Source organism: Colletotrichum truncatum, assembly GCF_014235925.2.
Source record: "Colletotrichum truncatum strain CMES1059 chromosome Unknown Contig_0005, whole genome shotgun sequence".
In the NCBI taxonomy this organism is placed as follows: domain Eukaryota; kingdom Fungi; phylum Ascomycota; class Sordariomycetes; order Glomerellales; family Glomerellaceae; genus Colletotrichum; species Colletotrichum truncatum.
The window spans coordinates 2,934,582-2,948,461 of record NW_027222402.1 but is presented as its reverse complement, the minus strand read 5'-3'; the positions used below and the strand labels follow the sequence as shown (position 1 = coordinate 2,948,461).

The window sequence follows — 13,880 nt, the reverse complement described above, 5'->3', positions numbered from 1 at the left end:
TGTTGGATTGAACCGGACGCCTACTTCAGCGGGAGAGTGTTAGTGGAGGAATCCTGGCCTTGCTCAAGTGGAGGCTGGGGCTGGGCTGAGGCTTGACGTTTGACGGCACTATAGTACACTGGCTGTCACAGTGCTTGAAGAATTAACAGCACGGGTACGTGCATCTAGTCTCCTCCAGCCTCAAGAGGCCCGCAGTGTACCTGTCACTTCGGTGAGCACGCATCGAGATAACACAAAGATCAGCACGTTGTGGTGCCGTACTTCGCAGCCGCAACCAGCTGCCAGGGCCTTGTACGACCCACTTAATGGGACAAATCCGTCGCGACTGTCTGCCCAAAATTATGGACAACATCAGAATGGCTCAAATTATCGAAATCGCCGACGTAATAGGTTGTCCAGCGCCTGTTCCATTCCCCTTCGTTAGCCTTTAAAGAATTTCAACATTCAGGCTTGAGAACATGGCAGAAATGAATTATATGAGTATGTTGCCGTCCTCATCAAGCGGAACCAATCTATTGTCCTAGATGTTCGCCTAGTCACATTGATGGATCAATTGCCGGCCATTAAGAGATTCGAAAGTGTGTTACATCCCCATCGCGCCGGTCAATGTACGTCTTTCCAAAGGGCGCAATTATGTATGTCAGAGTTTCTGCCAAGTGCGATGTAGACTCGTGGCTTCCCCAGTTCAATCCTTCACCTCAGTCTGCTGTTGACCTGGTACAAGCCACCATCCATGTTGGAGTACTTGGTCAATCCTAATCGTTTCAGAGACCTTGCCCATCACGGCCTGACCATCCTTAGCAGCTACTGCCGCTCGTCTGTCCCCGACTAATAACACCAGGGAAAAGCCTGGGATCCTGACCTGAGGTGTGAGAATCTCTCAAGCCATCCGTAGACCATGAACCTTCCCTGGACACCGGAAGACTAGAAGGTGAAGCTATCAAATCGTCCTGTTGAGCCGCCGGGGTGCTATGCGCATCCGGTACGAGCATCTTTTCGCTGTGGCCTTGAACATTGGCTGCATTTTCAATACCAACGTGGTTGCGCGGGACTTCTTGCTGTCCAGCAAAAATGGCCGGAGCTATGGCCTGCTGATCCACACTAGACATTGGCTCAGATGGCCCTTTGGTGCTGTATGCTATATATTTTTGAAGCCTGCCGTCATTGTTAGCAAGCTGCATTGAACCAGCTGGGCTTTGTTTGTTTGTGGCACTTACATGTCCCGCTCTTCCATAAGCGTTTGATATCTGAATTCTTCTCGGCGGTCTGGCACATTTGTCTTAACCATGGCGTTACCTGCTTTGCCAGGAAGCTTGAAGGCAGGACCCAGCCACTGCTCCTTAATTGCACTTTCAAAGCCACTCTGCTTTACTGAGTTTTTAGCAAGCTCGCACATATCGACTGGACTCAGCTTGTAAATCTGCGCCGCCACAGCGTACTCTTCCATGAGCGGTTCCTTTGTGAAAGCAAACTGCAGTGGATCGTCTGTGGATAGAGAGACGTTTAAGCCCCTTCGGAAATACTGGTAGAAAGGGTTCCTTTCGTACGCCAAGAAAAGAGCATTGTTGCTTAGGGGTGACATAGCTATCCCAATTTGCTCGAGGTAGAAAATGTACTGGAGCAGTGGCACCTTGCGTAACAAAAGTCCGTGGCTAATACTATGGCAGCAAAGTAAGGCAACGGCCAGATGTTCGCTGTCACCAGCCTCACCGCAGTGTGGCCGCAGGACAAATGTGTTGAACCCTCGACGTTTCCGAAGCGCGTTGAGCGACGCCATGTTAGAAAACAAGTAGTAGATCCAGTAGCTGTAGGGAGGGTTTTGTTTCGAGTCCCAAACCTTGGGCACCGGGAACTTCTTGAAAAGTCGACGCTCAACCTTGCTTTCATCGTCAACACTATCAAACCCAATTACCCTCTGCAGGAAAATATGCAGCTTGGGGTGGCTTGATGGGTCTTTGGAAACTTCGAATAGGGGCTCGAAGACATTCTTCACCACCTGTTCAAAGGTATCCATGAGGCCGCTAGCTTTATAGACGTCGTACAAGCGAGGTATTTGGATAAGCCATCGGACATTGTGAGAAAAGAGTTTGTTGTCCACTACCCAAGCGGCCAACTTATCCCACTCGTCAAGTGATTTACCGTATATAGAGATGCGCCACTCTACCATTTGGTACTTGCTTGATTCCAAATCAGCGATAACTTCCTTGGTGATTTCCGCTAGATAGCGTCCGTTGATGAAGTTATCAGTTTTCAAAAAAATTGTTCGAAGCCGAGACTCGCCAATGGGATTGTATTTGAGGTTGAACTTGTCGAATCTGTGGAAAGAATCTGTGTGCGCCTATTGACTGTTGTCAATCTTAATTCTAGCCTTTTCCCGAACAAGAGGAAGTCTTACATGCATATCCAGAGTGTCAATGGAAAGATCGTAGGCAGTCAGATTAATGCTCTGGAACACTTCTGCCAAGGTAAGATATCGGCCGTCACGGAAAAGGACAACCTCATCCGGGCACTTTTTCATTTTGCTCTTGATGAAACGAAGAAGATGTTTTTGATTCATGCAGGCTGAGTGATGAACATGCGTGTCGACTTTGCGCACATTGTAAAAGTCTCTATGAGGGACCTTTTTGCTGTCCGCGGTCTCTTGGTACTCGTTGAGAAGAGCATAGAGATTGAATTTCCCCTCTAGGTATTGCAGCCGACGGAAGGCAAAACTCTTGCTCGGGCCGTCAGAAGAAATGCTCAATATTTGGTCTAGGTCCATGTAGAACTCCCGAATGGTAGGGACACGGACGAGAGGGTTTCCAGTCGCTTCGGCTTGCTCATCCTCAAAAACCTGGTACACACCGCTATCATCCAGCTTGAATGTCATTCTATCAACTGAGGGAAGCGGAAGGAGATCGTTAATATCGAAATCTTCACCAATGTCTTGACCTGGCTTCCGCTTCTTGTACGTTTTTTTTGACTCTGAGTCTGCTGCAGGAGCAGGTGGAAGAACCAAGCTACCATTCAGGCTGTTGGAGGTGCTGTTCATGACGTCGGCGGACGACACTGCACGAGCGTGCTCAGTACCCCATGCTGGTTGAGGAGGCGGAGGATAAATCAACCAAGATGCGTCATCCTTGGGGTTGTCATCATTTCCCTGGAGAGAGAGTTTGATGTACCTTTGTCGGAGGTGCATAATGCTTTGGATATTCTTGGAAATGGAGCTGAGCTCTGCGGTGATGTGCGGATCCGTATCCGAGAAAGCGGCAGCACCAAGGGCGGCGGAGCGATTAGAAAATGCCATGTCTTCATCAGGGCCGTGATCCAAAGTCAGCTGGGCTGTTGCTTTTGCAAGCTCACACGCGTCTTCTTGGAGAGGGTAACTTTGGGGAGGCGGGAAGTTTTCTACGCTGGCAGATTGACCGATTCTTGAGGTCGGTTCCGGCAGCATCACGTCCTCACGAGCCATGGATTTCCCTTTGGGCAACTGACTTCTCTCTTTACCCAAGGGAGAAGAGTCTATGGCATGGTCAAGACCCCTCGAGCCGGCAAAATGATCGTGAGGCTCGGAGCCAACAATGATAGGGCTGCCGTGCGGCGTGGAGTGGCCCTGTGACCAAACACCACTTCCCGTCCTCAGCTGACCGATCTGACTCCTCTGATAAAACAATTTGGCGTCTGTTTGACTCATCTGGCGTTCTGCGACGGGGTCGTAAAATGCTGTGCGCGTAGGAAGATCGCGAGGAAGCATGCCATCTTGCAGACCTGCCTCAATATGATCCTTGCCTTCGTGTGTTAAGTCCACGTCCAACGGAGGTGCGCCGCCCTTGGTTTGTTCTCCTGGCCCTTCGGACCCCGTGTCACCTCGGGAAGCTTGGGCGCCTAGCTCGCCTTCAGAATCCGTGTCCACGTCATGTAGAGAGAATGTGGCGCCCCGCTTGGGGGACGTTGACGCGGAACTTGGGTCTTGAAAAGAAATCTGGTGTCTGACCGAATGCGCTGTCAGTATAGGGATAGGGAATGGAGGGGTGCCAGAGAAGGGCAACTTACCAGCGTGAAACACGACTGCCATAGTCAGGAAGGGGGAAGAGTGTGTGAATTGTACGTACCAGCCATGGCAAGACGCTGTTCAGATTCTCCCGTGGTGTGTTACAGAACTCTTCCCCCAAGAAAGAAAAGAAAGAGGGGAGGAAAAAGGGAAGTTAAAAAAAAAAAAAGGAACTTCATTCACTGCGGATGACGGCGATAGACTTGTCGATAAGATGTGGTAGGTATCGTAATATCGAGTAGTTGCATAAACTGGGTGTAGCGGTGGGCTCCGACGTCCGACAGTGAGCATCTGGAACGTCCTGGCGGGTCCTGCCTACTACTACTAGTATGTACAAAAACCCTACCCAGACTGACGCACAGTGTACCTAGTGTTGTATCTGCAAGTGCGGGATTACAGGTGTTTATTAGTACGAAGGAACTTCAAGCATAATCCTCGCAGATTGGAGTAGATGAAACTGTGGCTTAACAAGGCCACTGTTGGCTACTACAGCCCCTCCAAATAGGACCTTAGAAAGGGCCCCGAAGCCAAAAGACAATAAATGATATGCCCATCTATTTTCCAAACAAGTATTTCTAACTTACAGAATCTATTTGTCACCAGCGCCCTTCTGCACTCTTGATGTTTTAGTCCTGGAGTCGAGTGAGTACAGTCCTCCGGCTCCAAAAACAATGAAAGCTCCAATCAATGTACCCGCGGCCAGACGGTTTCCAAATAGCCAAATGCTCAGAAGCAAACTGACTAACTTGCGAATGTTCAAAACGATGGTAACTGTCAGTGCCGAAGAAACAGCGGCTAATAAGTTGACACCCCGAATACATGCATACTGGGTAAGGACGTTCGTCACGAGGTAAGCCAGCTGGCTCGGAATATGAAGCTTGGCAAGCCCCCCCTCAAAGCCATCACCGAGACCAAGTCGAGGCGCCTGTCCCAGCACAGGCATTGCGAGCGGCGGGCTACTAGCCAGTTTCCGGAATTGGCGGATCAGAGACGGCATGAAAGGCAGAAAGAGTGGGAGAGAGAGTAGATGTGAGTAGAAGAGGTTCTCTTTCCACTGCGGCCCGTATTTCTTGTACGTTTCTTCAGTATAAAGTCCCATAATAGCAGAGAGAACCTGGGCCACGAAGAGGATAACAAGGCCGGTTCCGAAAGCCGGCCGCTCATTGTGTCCGGGAGATTTCGTTGTACTCTGCGATTGATTTCAGGTGTTAGCTTTGGGCGCTCTCTAGCCTCAGTATGATTCCGCTACGACTTGCCTTGGATTGGGCATCTGACCAGGCGGCAGTAATGACACCGAAAGTTAGCAGAACAACGGCCACAACTTGGATGCGTGAATATTTTTTCCCATAGAGGGAACCAGCTATCATGGTGGTGATGCTCCCTCCGGAGCGTAGAATGATATGAACAGGCACGGAGATGTCGTAGCTAAAGGCGTGATTGTTCAGCACATTGATGCTGAAGAACAGGACGATGTTGATAACCCATCGCCTGAGAGGTACCTTGTTCTGTCGTAGGAAGAGAGGCGGCCTTGATCGGTCAAACTGGGAAAAGTATCCTGTAATGGCCACAAAGAGGAATTGAACGAATGTCAAGAGGGTTCCTGCACATAAACCTATAAGTACGTTTGCGCAGCCATAGGACACAGTTCAACGTACCGCTCGATGGTTCGACCCTGGCTAGCAGTCAGTTTAACTATACAAATCGATGAACGGGTTAAGGACAGTTGGTGCCTACTTGATGATCGCCTCCAAAGCATACACCTGTGCAAGGACGAGGTTAGTATATGGTGATTAACAAAGGATCGAAATTGCCAACATTGGAACAGCATCCGCCAAATATTAGGCCGAGCATCACGCCAACGGCAATCCATTGAGAAAAGAGGCCAGCAACAATGCGCCCGGCGGCTTGATTGGGTTTCTCGGCGTTGGGCGACGTGTGTCCGTTTACGGCCAGGCCATGAGCAGTCTGGCACGACGTCTTTTCATGCCGGCCTCGGGGGCTGGCGCTGGAGTCCATCTTCTCCGAGGGGAGCGATGAAGTGCCTCGCGGCTGGCCGCGTCTTCGAGATGTCGCTGGAGAGGTCATCGATTGGGGCCTGGTGCGAACAATTGAGAGTTTTGGTTTGAGGTACAGACTACCGTCAAAGTGTAAACGCGCAGCGTGTCCGGGAAGCAAGACAGGGTCCAACCAATGGCAGCTGGGCACTCACTCCAGATGTATAGCTGTGTTGCATCAATTGCCCCACTAGGTCGCCAAAAGGACACAGGAATCTATCTAGCACGGGCAGACCCACGCCTGAGGTACCTGCTACCCTAGCTGTTGTAGGTAGCGAGGCACTGGAGGCAACCTGAGGGGCTGGCACAAGGGCTAGAAAGGTACTTAAGCAGCTGTCGCTCCGCCCAGAACGTCTGGTGTCAGACCGTGCTAAAGCAGACAGAATTCTCAGGCAAGTCAAAATGTCTAAATGGCCACGACAGGCAGTCAAATTGATGCCTCAAGGGGCTTTTATTGGTTACTGAGACACCAAAGCAGAGGACATGCCCCTGTCTTTCTAAGGGATTCTGTAACCCAGGCAAACACTGAGGACAGATCTCGTTGTACCCCGAGTGATTGCAGATGGGTGTGCCCCACTTGCCTGTTTGAGGTCTTGTGCGCCCCTCGGAACTCATATAATATGTACGCATCGATAAGTCAAGCAAATGAGATGTACGATCAAGTGCATGAATGTGAGAACCTCGTTGCCTTCAATTCTGCTGTGGAAATCAGGGAGGCGTCGCCCACCGTCTACACGGCCGGCGGTCCATCTATCAGTAGTGCTTCTCTCATGTCTGCATCCATCCTTTATCTCCCTTTCCCGAAGCACCTGTATGATGGCTTTTGGTGTCCAGCAGGTTCTCCTCTGCTGCTCGCCTCGGCCTCCCAGTCCCAGAGTGTGGCAATACTTGTGGTAGTATAAGCCGACAACAGCCAGCGACGCAAGCGTTGGACAGTAGGCCTCTGTCAGTCAAGGAGACCTGCTTGAAAACCCCAGCGCCCTCTGTCTGTGTCGGCACACCGCCCTGCTGTGCCGTGTACCATCTCTGAGCTTCATCACTTCACTTAGACCTCGAGCGCCTTGGTCCTTTACCCACTCTATAGTGCAGAAAAGACAAACAACTGTATTAGGAGAAAAAAAAATAGAACTTTGGTTAGCCTGTCGCATCCACGCATTCTGAGCAAGTGGGAATAATGCAGTTCTTACATTGTTTGTTGCCGCAATCGCGATACTGTCTTCAAACGGATGCCAGCTCATGTGCAAAATCTTCTTGTTGAAATCAATCTGATCGGCATCAGTTTCCTTGCGCATTCGTTGGCCCTGACCACCGGCTCCGGCAGCAGGGCTGCCAGCACGGGAACCTCCCTTCTTGCCACCGTTGGTCGCGGTTGGACTAGTAGATGAGTTGATGGGCGTTGGCACGCCAACCTTTTTAGCCTTGAAAGCAGATTTATCAGCCTGCAAGACAACTTCGACTTCTTTCTCGGGATCCGAGGGATAAATCATGAAGTTGTTGTTATAACTGCCAGTCATAACGTTCTTGGCATCTCCTGAGAAGACAACCTCAAACTTGTCAAAGATGCTGTCATTCTCATATGTGTCGCACAGACGAGGGCGGAGATGTTCGTGAATAGGAATAGTCTTCACAGGCTGGCGCTCCATATTGATATCCCAGATTTTGACCGTCAGGTAGTCACGGGACAGGATATAGCGACCATCGTAGGAAAAGCGAACATCCGAGATTGACGAAATAATTTCAGAGAAGAACGACCTTGAAGATGGATCCTCTTCTTGTTCAAAGACTGTAAGTATGCATAACACGTCAGCAAGAGGCAAGATTAGACGCGAAAGGGGTCTCCGACGTACGCTTAGCGTGTCGGTCGCAGAGGGCACTCTCTCGCATGTCAGCAAGTTTGATGGTGCCCTTAGAGCTTGCGTACATGAACCAATTGCAGCTCAGCGGATGGAACTCGGCGGCGGTAATGACTTCGGTCAACTCCTCCATGTTGGCTGGTTTGATGTCAACAATGTTGAAGCTCTGGTCTTGGATGTTGAGGTTCCATAGATTGATACGGAGGTCGTCACTGCTGATGAATGTCTCGCCGTCACTGTTGACAGATATGCTGTTGATGTGGTAGGCATGGGCGTTCGCATAAGTTCGGCGGGGCACGGCGGCGACAACGGTATCGTGGTGGGTAAGACGGGGCATGATGAGGTCCTCTGCGTTCTTGAAGCGATGCGCGGGGGTTTGTCTTGGGGCACCCCCGCCACCGGCGATGTTGGCGGGGGTCAGATCATCGGATAGGTTGTTCTCGGCGACAACCTTGAGTGACTTCTCAAACACCTTCCATAGCTTAATCGTCTTGTCATTTGTTGAGAGGAGGTAGTGAGAAGCATTCTGACGACGACACCACTTGATCTTGTTGATCTTTTCTTCAATTTCCAGAGATTTGAGGTAGTCGAACTCGGGCTCATGAGACTGGAATTCCGTGTGAAATTTGTACTCGCACGTCTTTTTCTGTCCAAGGATATCAGCATGGTCTCGACAGCGAGAAAATAGCCCTCAAAAAGGCGGCCAGTGCCGACTTACCGTCTCATTCCGTTCGAACAGTACAACTCGTCCACCTTTGTCTCCTGTCGCAAGGTAATTGCCAGTGTGATCGAACTCAACCGTTGAAATGATATCAGCTAGAAAAATAGAAACAAGAATTAGTCAGACAGCCAAAACATGCTATTAACCGCAAAAAGAGCGAGGCTTGAGTTGTATAGTCACCAGAACAACGACAGAGCGGGGGCCAGCTTACCTTCGGTGATATCTTCCACATCGCCTTTGTCTCCAAAGCACCTGTTAAGCCGCATGAGCTGTCAGCCAAACAACGGATGGAGCAGTCCATGAAGAGGGAGGCCGCATGGCGGACATAAATTCTGACGATGCGGGCAGGCAGGCGGGCACGTACTGGGTGAACTTCCACGTCGGGGAGTTCGTGTCACTGTCCACCATCTTTGCTTTCCAGCTACGGGAAGGCTGTGGAATAGTCTGCCAAGGTATTGGGATCCAAGAGGAAGCGAGGTGGCGGGGCACGTCGAGGGAGAGGGGCGAGCTCTATTCGTGGGGCTGAAGAGAGGTTATCTTTCAGCGTTGAACGTAGGCAAGGAGGGCGGGATAGGCCACACGACAGGCGCAGGTTGGAAGATTGAAAAGGTCGGGATGGTGATGGCTGCGGTCAGATACGAGGTCGAAACAAAAACACGCAAGCTGGGGTTGGCGACGCGGGAGAGCGAGGGGCGATTGCGGCGGCAGTTCGATCGCTAAAGCTGAATACCTCGTGTGAAAGATGCAGCTGAATGAGGTCGATGTTGGGTCTGGGGTAGAAGTTCAGCAAGGCGGAGGGGAAGGGAGAAGGCCGAAGCTCAGGCAAGAAAGGTCGAAATGGGTTAGAAAGGTATGGACGGTGAAAAGATGAGGTGCGCCCAGCTAGTGTCGTCGGTAAGTTGCGGAGCAGGTTTGCAAAGTCGAAGTCTGGGTTTCGTCGAATGCAGAGACAAGCGAAGGCAGAAAGTCTTCTTGGGAACCTAGAGAAGGCGTGGGATGGGGTGCACGGTATGGATGGGAGGGGGGTATCGCGGGCGCGCGTAGCGGGCAGTCGAGAAACAGGGTGCAGGAATGCGCAAGGTTGAGAATGGGGGTGTGCGTTGTGCGTGGTACAGCGATGGGTGAAGGATGATGGATGGATAGAACAAAGTGACGCTAAGAACAAGAAGCCCGGTGGATGTTGCGTCTGTTCCCGATCCATTTGCACTGGGACGACACCAGAACGGGACTGTACTGTTGCAGTGCCCTGGGCACAGGCGGGGTGTGCTATGCCAGTTGCCACAGGTCGCGGCAAAAATGGGAGTCTTGCAAGCCTTGTTACCTGGTCACCTTTAGAGTAGCACCTACTCTGCTCGCCAGTTCCAATGTACCGAGACCTTGAATACCCTTGGGTTTGGCAGGGGCCAACAGGTATTCTGTTTGCAGCAAGTACCTCGTCACGGCACTCGCCGGGCACCTCACACCAGCTGGCTCCTTTGACTGGCAAGGCGAATTAGGGTATGGATGCACTGAGAGAGCCTCCATTTGCATCAGAGACAATGGTCCAACCCTTGTAATTGTCGAGGAAAGGCAGGCAGGTTACGTAGCCAGGACATTCGCATGTGTGAACTACATTCGCAATCTCAGTTACCATTTCCCCTGCTGCACCCTGATCTAGCCCTACTTCCTTTCCTCTTGCACCTAAGGTAAGCAAGCAAGAGTTGAGATGTCTTCTACACTCCTGTTTCTGTGTCCTATGTTCAGCTTCTCAAGCGGGAGGAAGAACGAGGTGGGGTAGTTCTGCGAGGTGGGTTGGATCCCAGAATCGTACCCAGGCGCACGAAGAGGGGCCTAGATGTCCTAATTGTATTCCAGGCGCACACACAACCTTAACGCACCCACACGCAATGTGAGGTAGTTGTTCTGCTAGTTCCAAAAGCTATCAGGGCCTGCTTCTGACTCGGAGCTTATCTATCCCGTTTCGCGTTCCTACTCTAGATTGACAATCCCAAGAAAAAAAGAAAGAAAAAGAAGAAAAAAACCACATATGCCAAACATATCCTCTGCAGCCATACGTGCTCAAGCAACTGATGATGCTCCCATGCATGTATACCAACTAGTTACTAAAACCAGTTCCAATAAAACTTGCCATAGATGTCAAGTCGCTAGATGATGCGAGTGCTTCATCAAAAACGACTGGTTGGGTATTGACATACTTACTCAAGTAAGTTGAAGGGAAAAAATAAATCGACAGCAGCAGGGTTCGAACCTGCGCGCCCGAAGGCATGAGATAGAGAATGATTAATTCAAGTCTCACCTATTAACCACTCTAGCATGCTGCCAATACAATTGTTTTATGCATTGCTTTGTGTACGACACATCACGAAAACGCATTATGTACATGTGCCAGGTGGAGAAACGTAAAATTCGCGTTCAACATCCGAGAAAGCCCGAAATGCATATACCTACAATACGATTACAAACAACAAGACTACAGCATATCATAAAGAGGTATAGTTATCATTGATAGCTTTTTCCCCTTCAAAATTAGCAATAGGAGTTTGTGAGCGTAGCATGAGGTCCAACGGAGGTTGACGGATCTGCCTCGGGTCCGATCAGGCACGTGCCGTCATACGGAGTACCCGAACATCGGCAGAAGCAACAGGACGGGCCTGAGCTTTCCCCTCCGACATTCATCGAGCACATTACAGGCCGACAGCCTACCGTATGTTCTTTCTCATTGAAAAGAAAATTCATGTTATAAGCTCTACAGTGTCAGCAATCTCTTAAAATGGATGATGACAATCACAATACCACATCCGATTACAAGGGCAAAGGGAAGGATGACGCTCCTTCCCCCTTGACGCCTGACCAGGACGATGGCACCGAGGTTCAATTTCAACGCCTCCAAGAAGACCATAGCGCATCTTCCAATCGGTCTTTGGCTGCCCGCATTGCTACTTCAGCAGCCAATCTGTCTAAGAGCGCCTTAACAAGCCGACCTGACGACTTTCCGGGTATGACTGTTGAAAAAGCACAATCAGGGTCCAGCTCCGCCGCCGATCTCCCCAAAGGACAGACCGCCACCTATCATAACGAGAATGGAACCGGATCTGGCGCTACGCAGGCATTTTCTCGACGACAGCATCTGTCTACAGCTGAATATCAATACACCGATTTCAAGGATGTCCAGTCAGATATAGACGCCTCAAGTCTGGCTCAACAATTGGAGGCAGCGCAACTAGAGGCAGAACTAACTATTCCAGTGGTATCTCATCAGCTTAGTGTCACTTCTGCTGTCAGCTCACAGGAAGCTCGAGACGGCCACCAAGTGACAGATCTTCTGAACATACCTGGAGTCCCCGGTGACGAGGACAGCGACAATGGTCTCCAATTGGACCTATCCCCTCAAGCAGAGGCTTCATTAAAAAAGGCGCTATTCGGGGCCAGTGGGGAAAGAACCACTTCAAACTGGACCACTCTTCTTGACTTTGAGCCCGACTTTTTGCAACAAGACAATCCTGCTGGAATCCAGCAGCATTTGGGTGATGTCGACCCGCAACACGCGAGGAGCTTATGGGTTGATGGCTGGAGTGAGGTGCTCACAAGTTATACCGACGATGTTTGGGGCGATCTCGATTCCCTTGCCCGAGAGGCACAGAGGGAACTCGCGAATGCTCAAGGGCATGCACAAGGTAACCAAGGGCTGAGGGTTGGCGACATGAAGGCGCTTCAACGACTCAGGCAGATTTTAGCGCACGTCCGAGGGAGTTGTTGATTAACAAGGCGGCCAGGTGGGTGGCTGGCGGTGAAGGCGGGGGTTGCTGTGCCAACTATTCGTAGTCCAATGACATCATGCAATGCCTTCATCTTTTACCCACTACTTCAGCGCAACCCAACCACCTCATCCTTCTTAGCCAGTCTGATCCAGGCTTACATGCATGCAAGCCACCAAAGAGGCATAGGCGGGGTTGAAGTTGGCCGTTTGACCCTACACTCTTCGTTATTGATCCCACCTTGCATTGCCGCATGAACAGGGAAGATAAAGACAAGATGGGGTGATAGCCGTCGCCAACAGCGAGCGACCCGTAGGTGGGCAGGCCCTACCATTGCACTGAGGCAGCTAGGGTCGAGAAGATATAACATCACTACCCCGTGTTTTTGCTTAGCGTACAGTTTTCCGCCTCTTCCATCCTTTCAATCTGATACCATCCCAGCAACAGCTTTCTTTGCTTAAGCCGCTGTAGTTTGGGCTTCTCCTTTTTTTGCCAGTAACAACCACCTGAACGTGACGAAAATTTGTACTGAGGGTCCTTCTCAGCAAGCCAATCGGGTTGCTAATCAGATACTACCAAAGTAGTATTGGAGAGCCTACGGATCGAGGAGACATACCTTTGCAACAAACAACCACTGGCAGGTAGCTGCTGTGAGATACTGTAGCCATGAGAATATCACAATGGACAGCACAACTTGCGTCTTTGCTGGTGGCAAGTCCAATCCTGGCACTAGCCAACCCAACTCCAACCCGAACGACAGCCCCGACATTGGCTTCTACTTACCGAGCTGGTAAGGCATCATTGCTGAGGCGTCAAGATTGTCCTGCTGGCACTTACTCCTGTTCGAACTCATTGGGTGAAAGCTTCGAAGGCATATGTTGCACGACCGGGCAGGTCTGTGAACTAGATGACAGCAACCGGCCGGCCTGTTGCCCTTCTGGGTATGGATGACTCTAATATGACCCCCATCGCACGCACTCTGTCAAGTCAGTGTAAGCTAATTTACTGGAACTTCCTACAGAGCCGTCTGCACTGGAACCGCCCCGACGACAGCTCCTAGCGGCCCGACTGCTGTTTCATACGTGCCAAATGAATATTTTCCCTTCCCCTTCATTGCCACATCTCTCGACCGAAGCGAGTGCTCCTCAGCCGTTCGCCAGTGTTCCAGGAACTACGAAAGCTGTGTCACTCAACTGCAAGGCAATGCGGGCTTCGGTGTAACCGTAGTCGTCCCTGGCGGAGGTGGGACCACTGTCGCAGCAACCCGGCCGGATGTTGGTACCTCTGCTACGCCAATATGTTCCAGTCTCAGCTCTCGTGCATGCTATGGGTTGGAAAATGACCAGTGTGCAAGGTCGACAACGGTAAACGGTGTCGTCATCAACCATGCGGCGCGGCCGACTGCGGCTTGCATGGCTGGCATCGCTGCTGGTGTTGGAGCCATCGTCTTTGGCGCCATGCGATGAA

General features: G+C 50.9%; 5 protein-coding genes across 5 annotated transcripts; 2 read left to right on the top strand and 3 right to left on the bottom strand.

Moving 5' to 3' along the window:
• Window positions 1-797: 797 nt before the first annotated feature.
• Window positions 798-3,733, bottom strand: CTRU02_208864 (AMP deaminase; the record flags this gene model as incomplete). The annotated part of the gene is made up of 3 exons (XM_036724717.2): window positions 798-1,155; window positions 1,218-2,338; window positions 2,396-3,733. 3 exons carry the CDS (start codon window positions 3,731-3,733, stop codon window positions 798-800), a joined length of 2,817 nt encoding a protein of 938 aa, XP_036583349.2.
• An 886-nt stretch (window positions 3,734-4,619) lies between these two features.
• Window positions 4,620-6,115, bottom strand: CTRU02_208863 (amp deaminase; the record flags this gene model as incomplete). The annotated part of the gene is made up of 5 exons (XM_036724718.2): window positions 4,620-5,219; window positions 5,287-5,630; window positions 5,686-5,702; window positions 5,765-5,790; window positions 5,846-6,115. The coding sequence occupies 5 exons, from the start codon at window positions 6,113-6,115 to the stop codon at window positions 4,620-4,622; spliced, it is 1,257 nt and encodes a 418-aa protein (XP_036583350.2).
• A 1,047-nt stretch (window positions 6,116-7,162) lies between these two features.
• On the bottom strand, window positions 7,163-9,066 carry CTRU02_208862 (protein phosphatase pp2a regulatory subunit b; the record flags this gene model as incomplete). The annotated part of the gene is made up of 6 exons (XM_036724719.2): window positions 7,163-7,186; window positions 7,272-7,867; window positions 7,932-8,583; window positions 8,656-8,753; window positions 8,870-8,910; window positions 9,023-9,066. The coding sequence occupies 6 exons, from the start codon at window positions 9,064-9,066 to the stop codon at window positions 7,163-7,165; spliced, it is 1,455 nt and encodes a 484-aa protein (XP_036583351.2).
• A 2,362-nt stretch (window positions 9,067-11,428) lies between these two features.
• Window positions 11,429-12,415, top strand: CTRU02_208861 (uncharacterized protein; the record flags this gene model as incomplete). The annotated part of the gene is made up of 1 exon (XM_036724720.1): window positions 11,429-12,415. The coding sequence occupies one exon, from the start codon at window positions 11,429-11,431 to the stop codon at window positions 12,413-12,415; it is 987 nt and encodes a 328-aa protein (XP_036583352.1).
• Window positions 12,416-13,079: 664 nt separating this feature from the next.
• CTRU02_208860 (uncharacterized protein) lies at window positions 13,080-13,879 on the top strand (the record flags this gene model as incomplete). The annotated part of the gene is made up of 2 exons (XM_036724721.1): window positions 13,080-13,354; window positions 13,435-13,879. The coding sequence occupies 2 exons, from the start codon at window positions 13,080-13,082 to the stop codon at window positions 13,877-13,879; spliced, it is 720 nt and encodes a 239-aa protein (XP_036583353.1).
• Between the last annotated feature and the right edge of the window lies 1 nt (window position 13,880).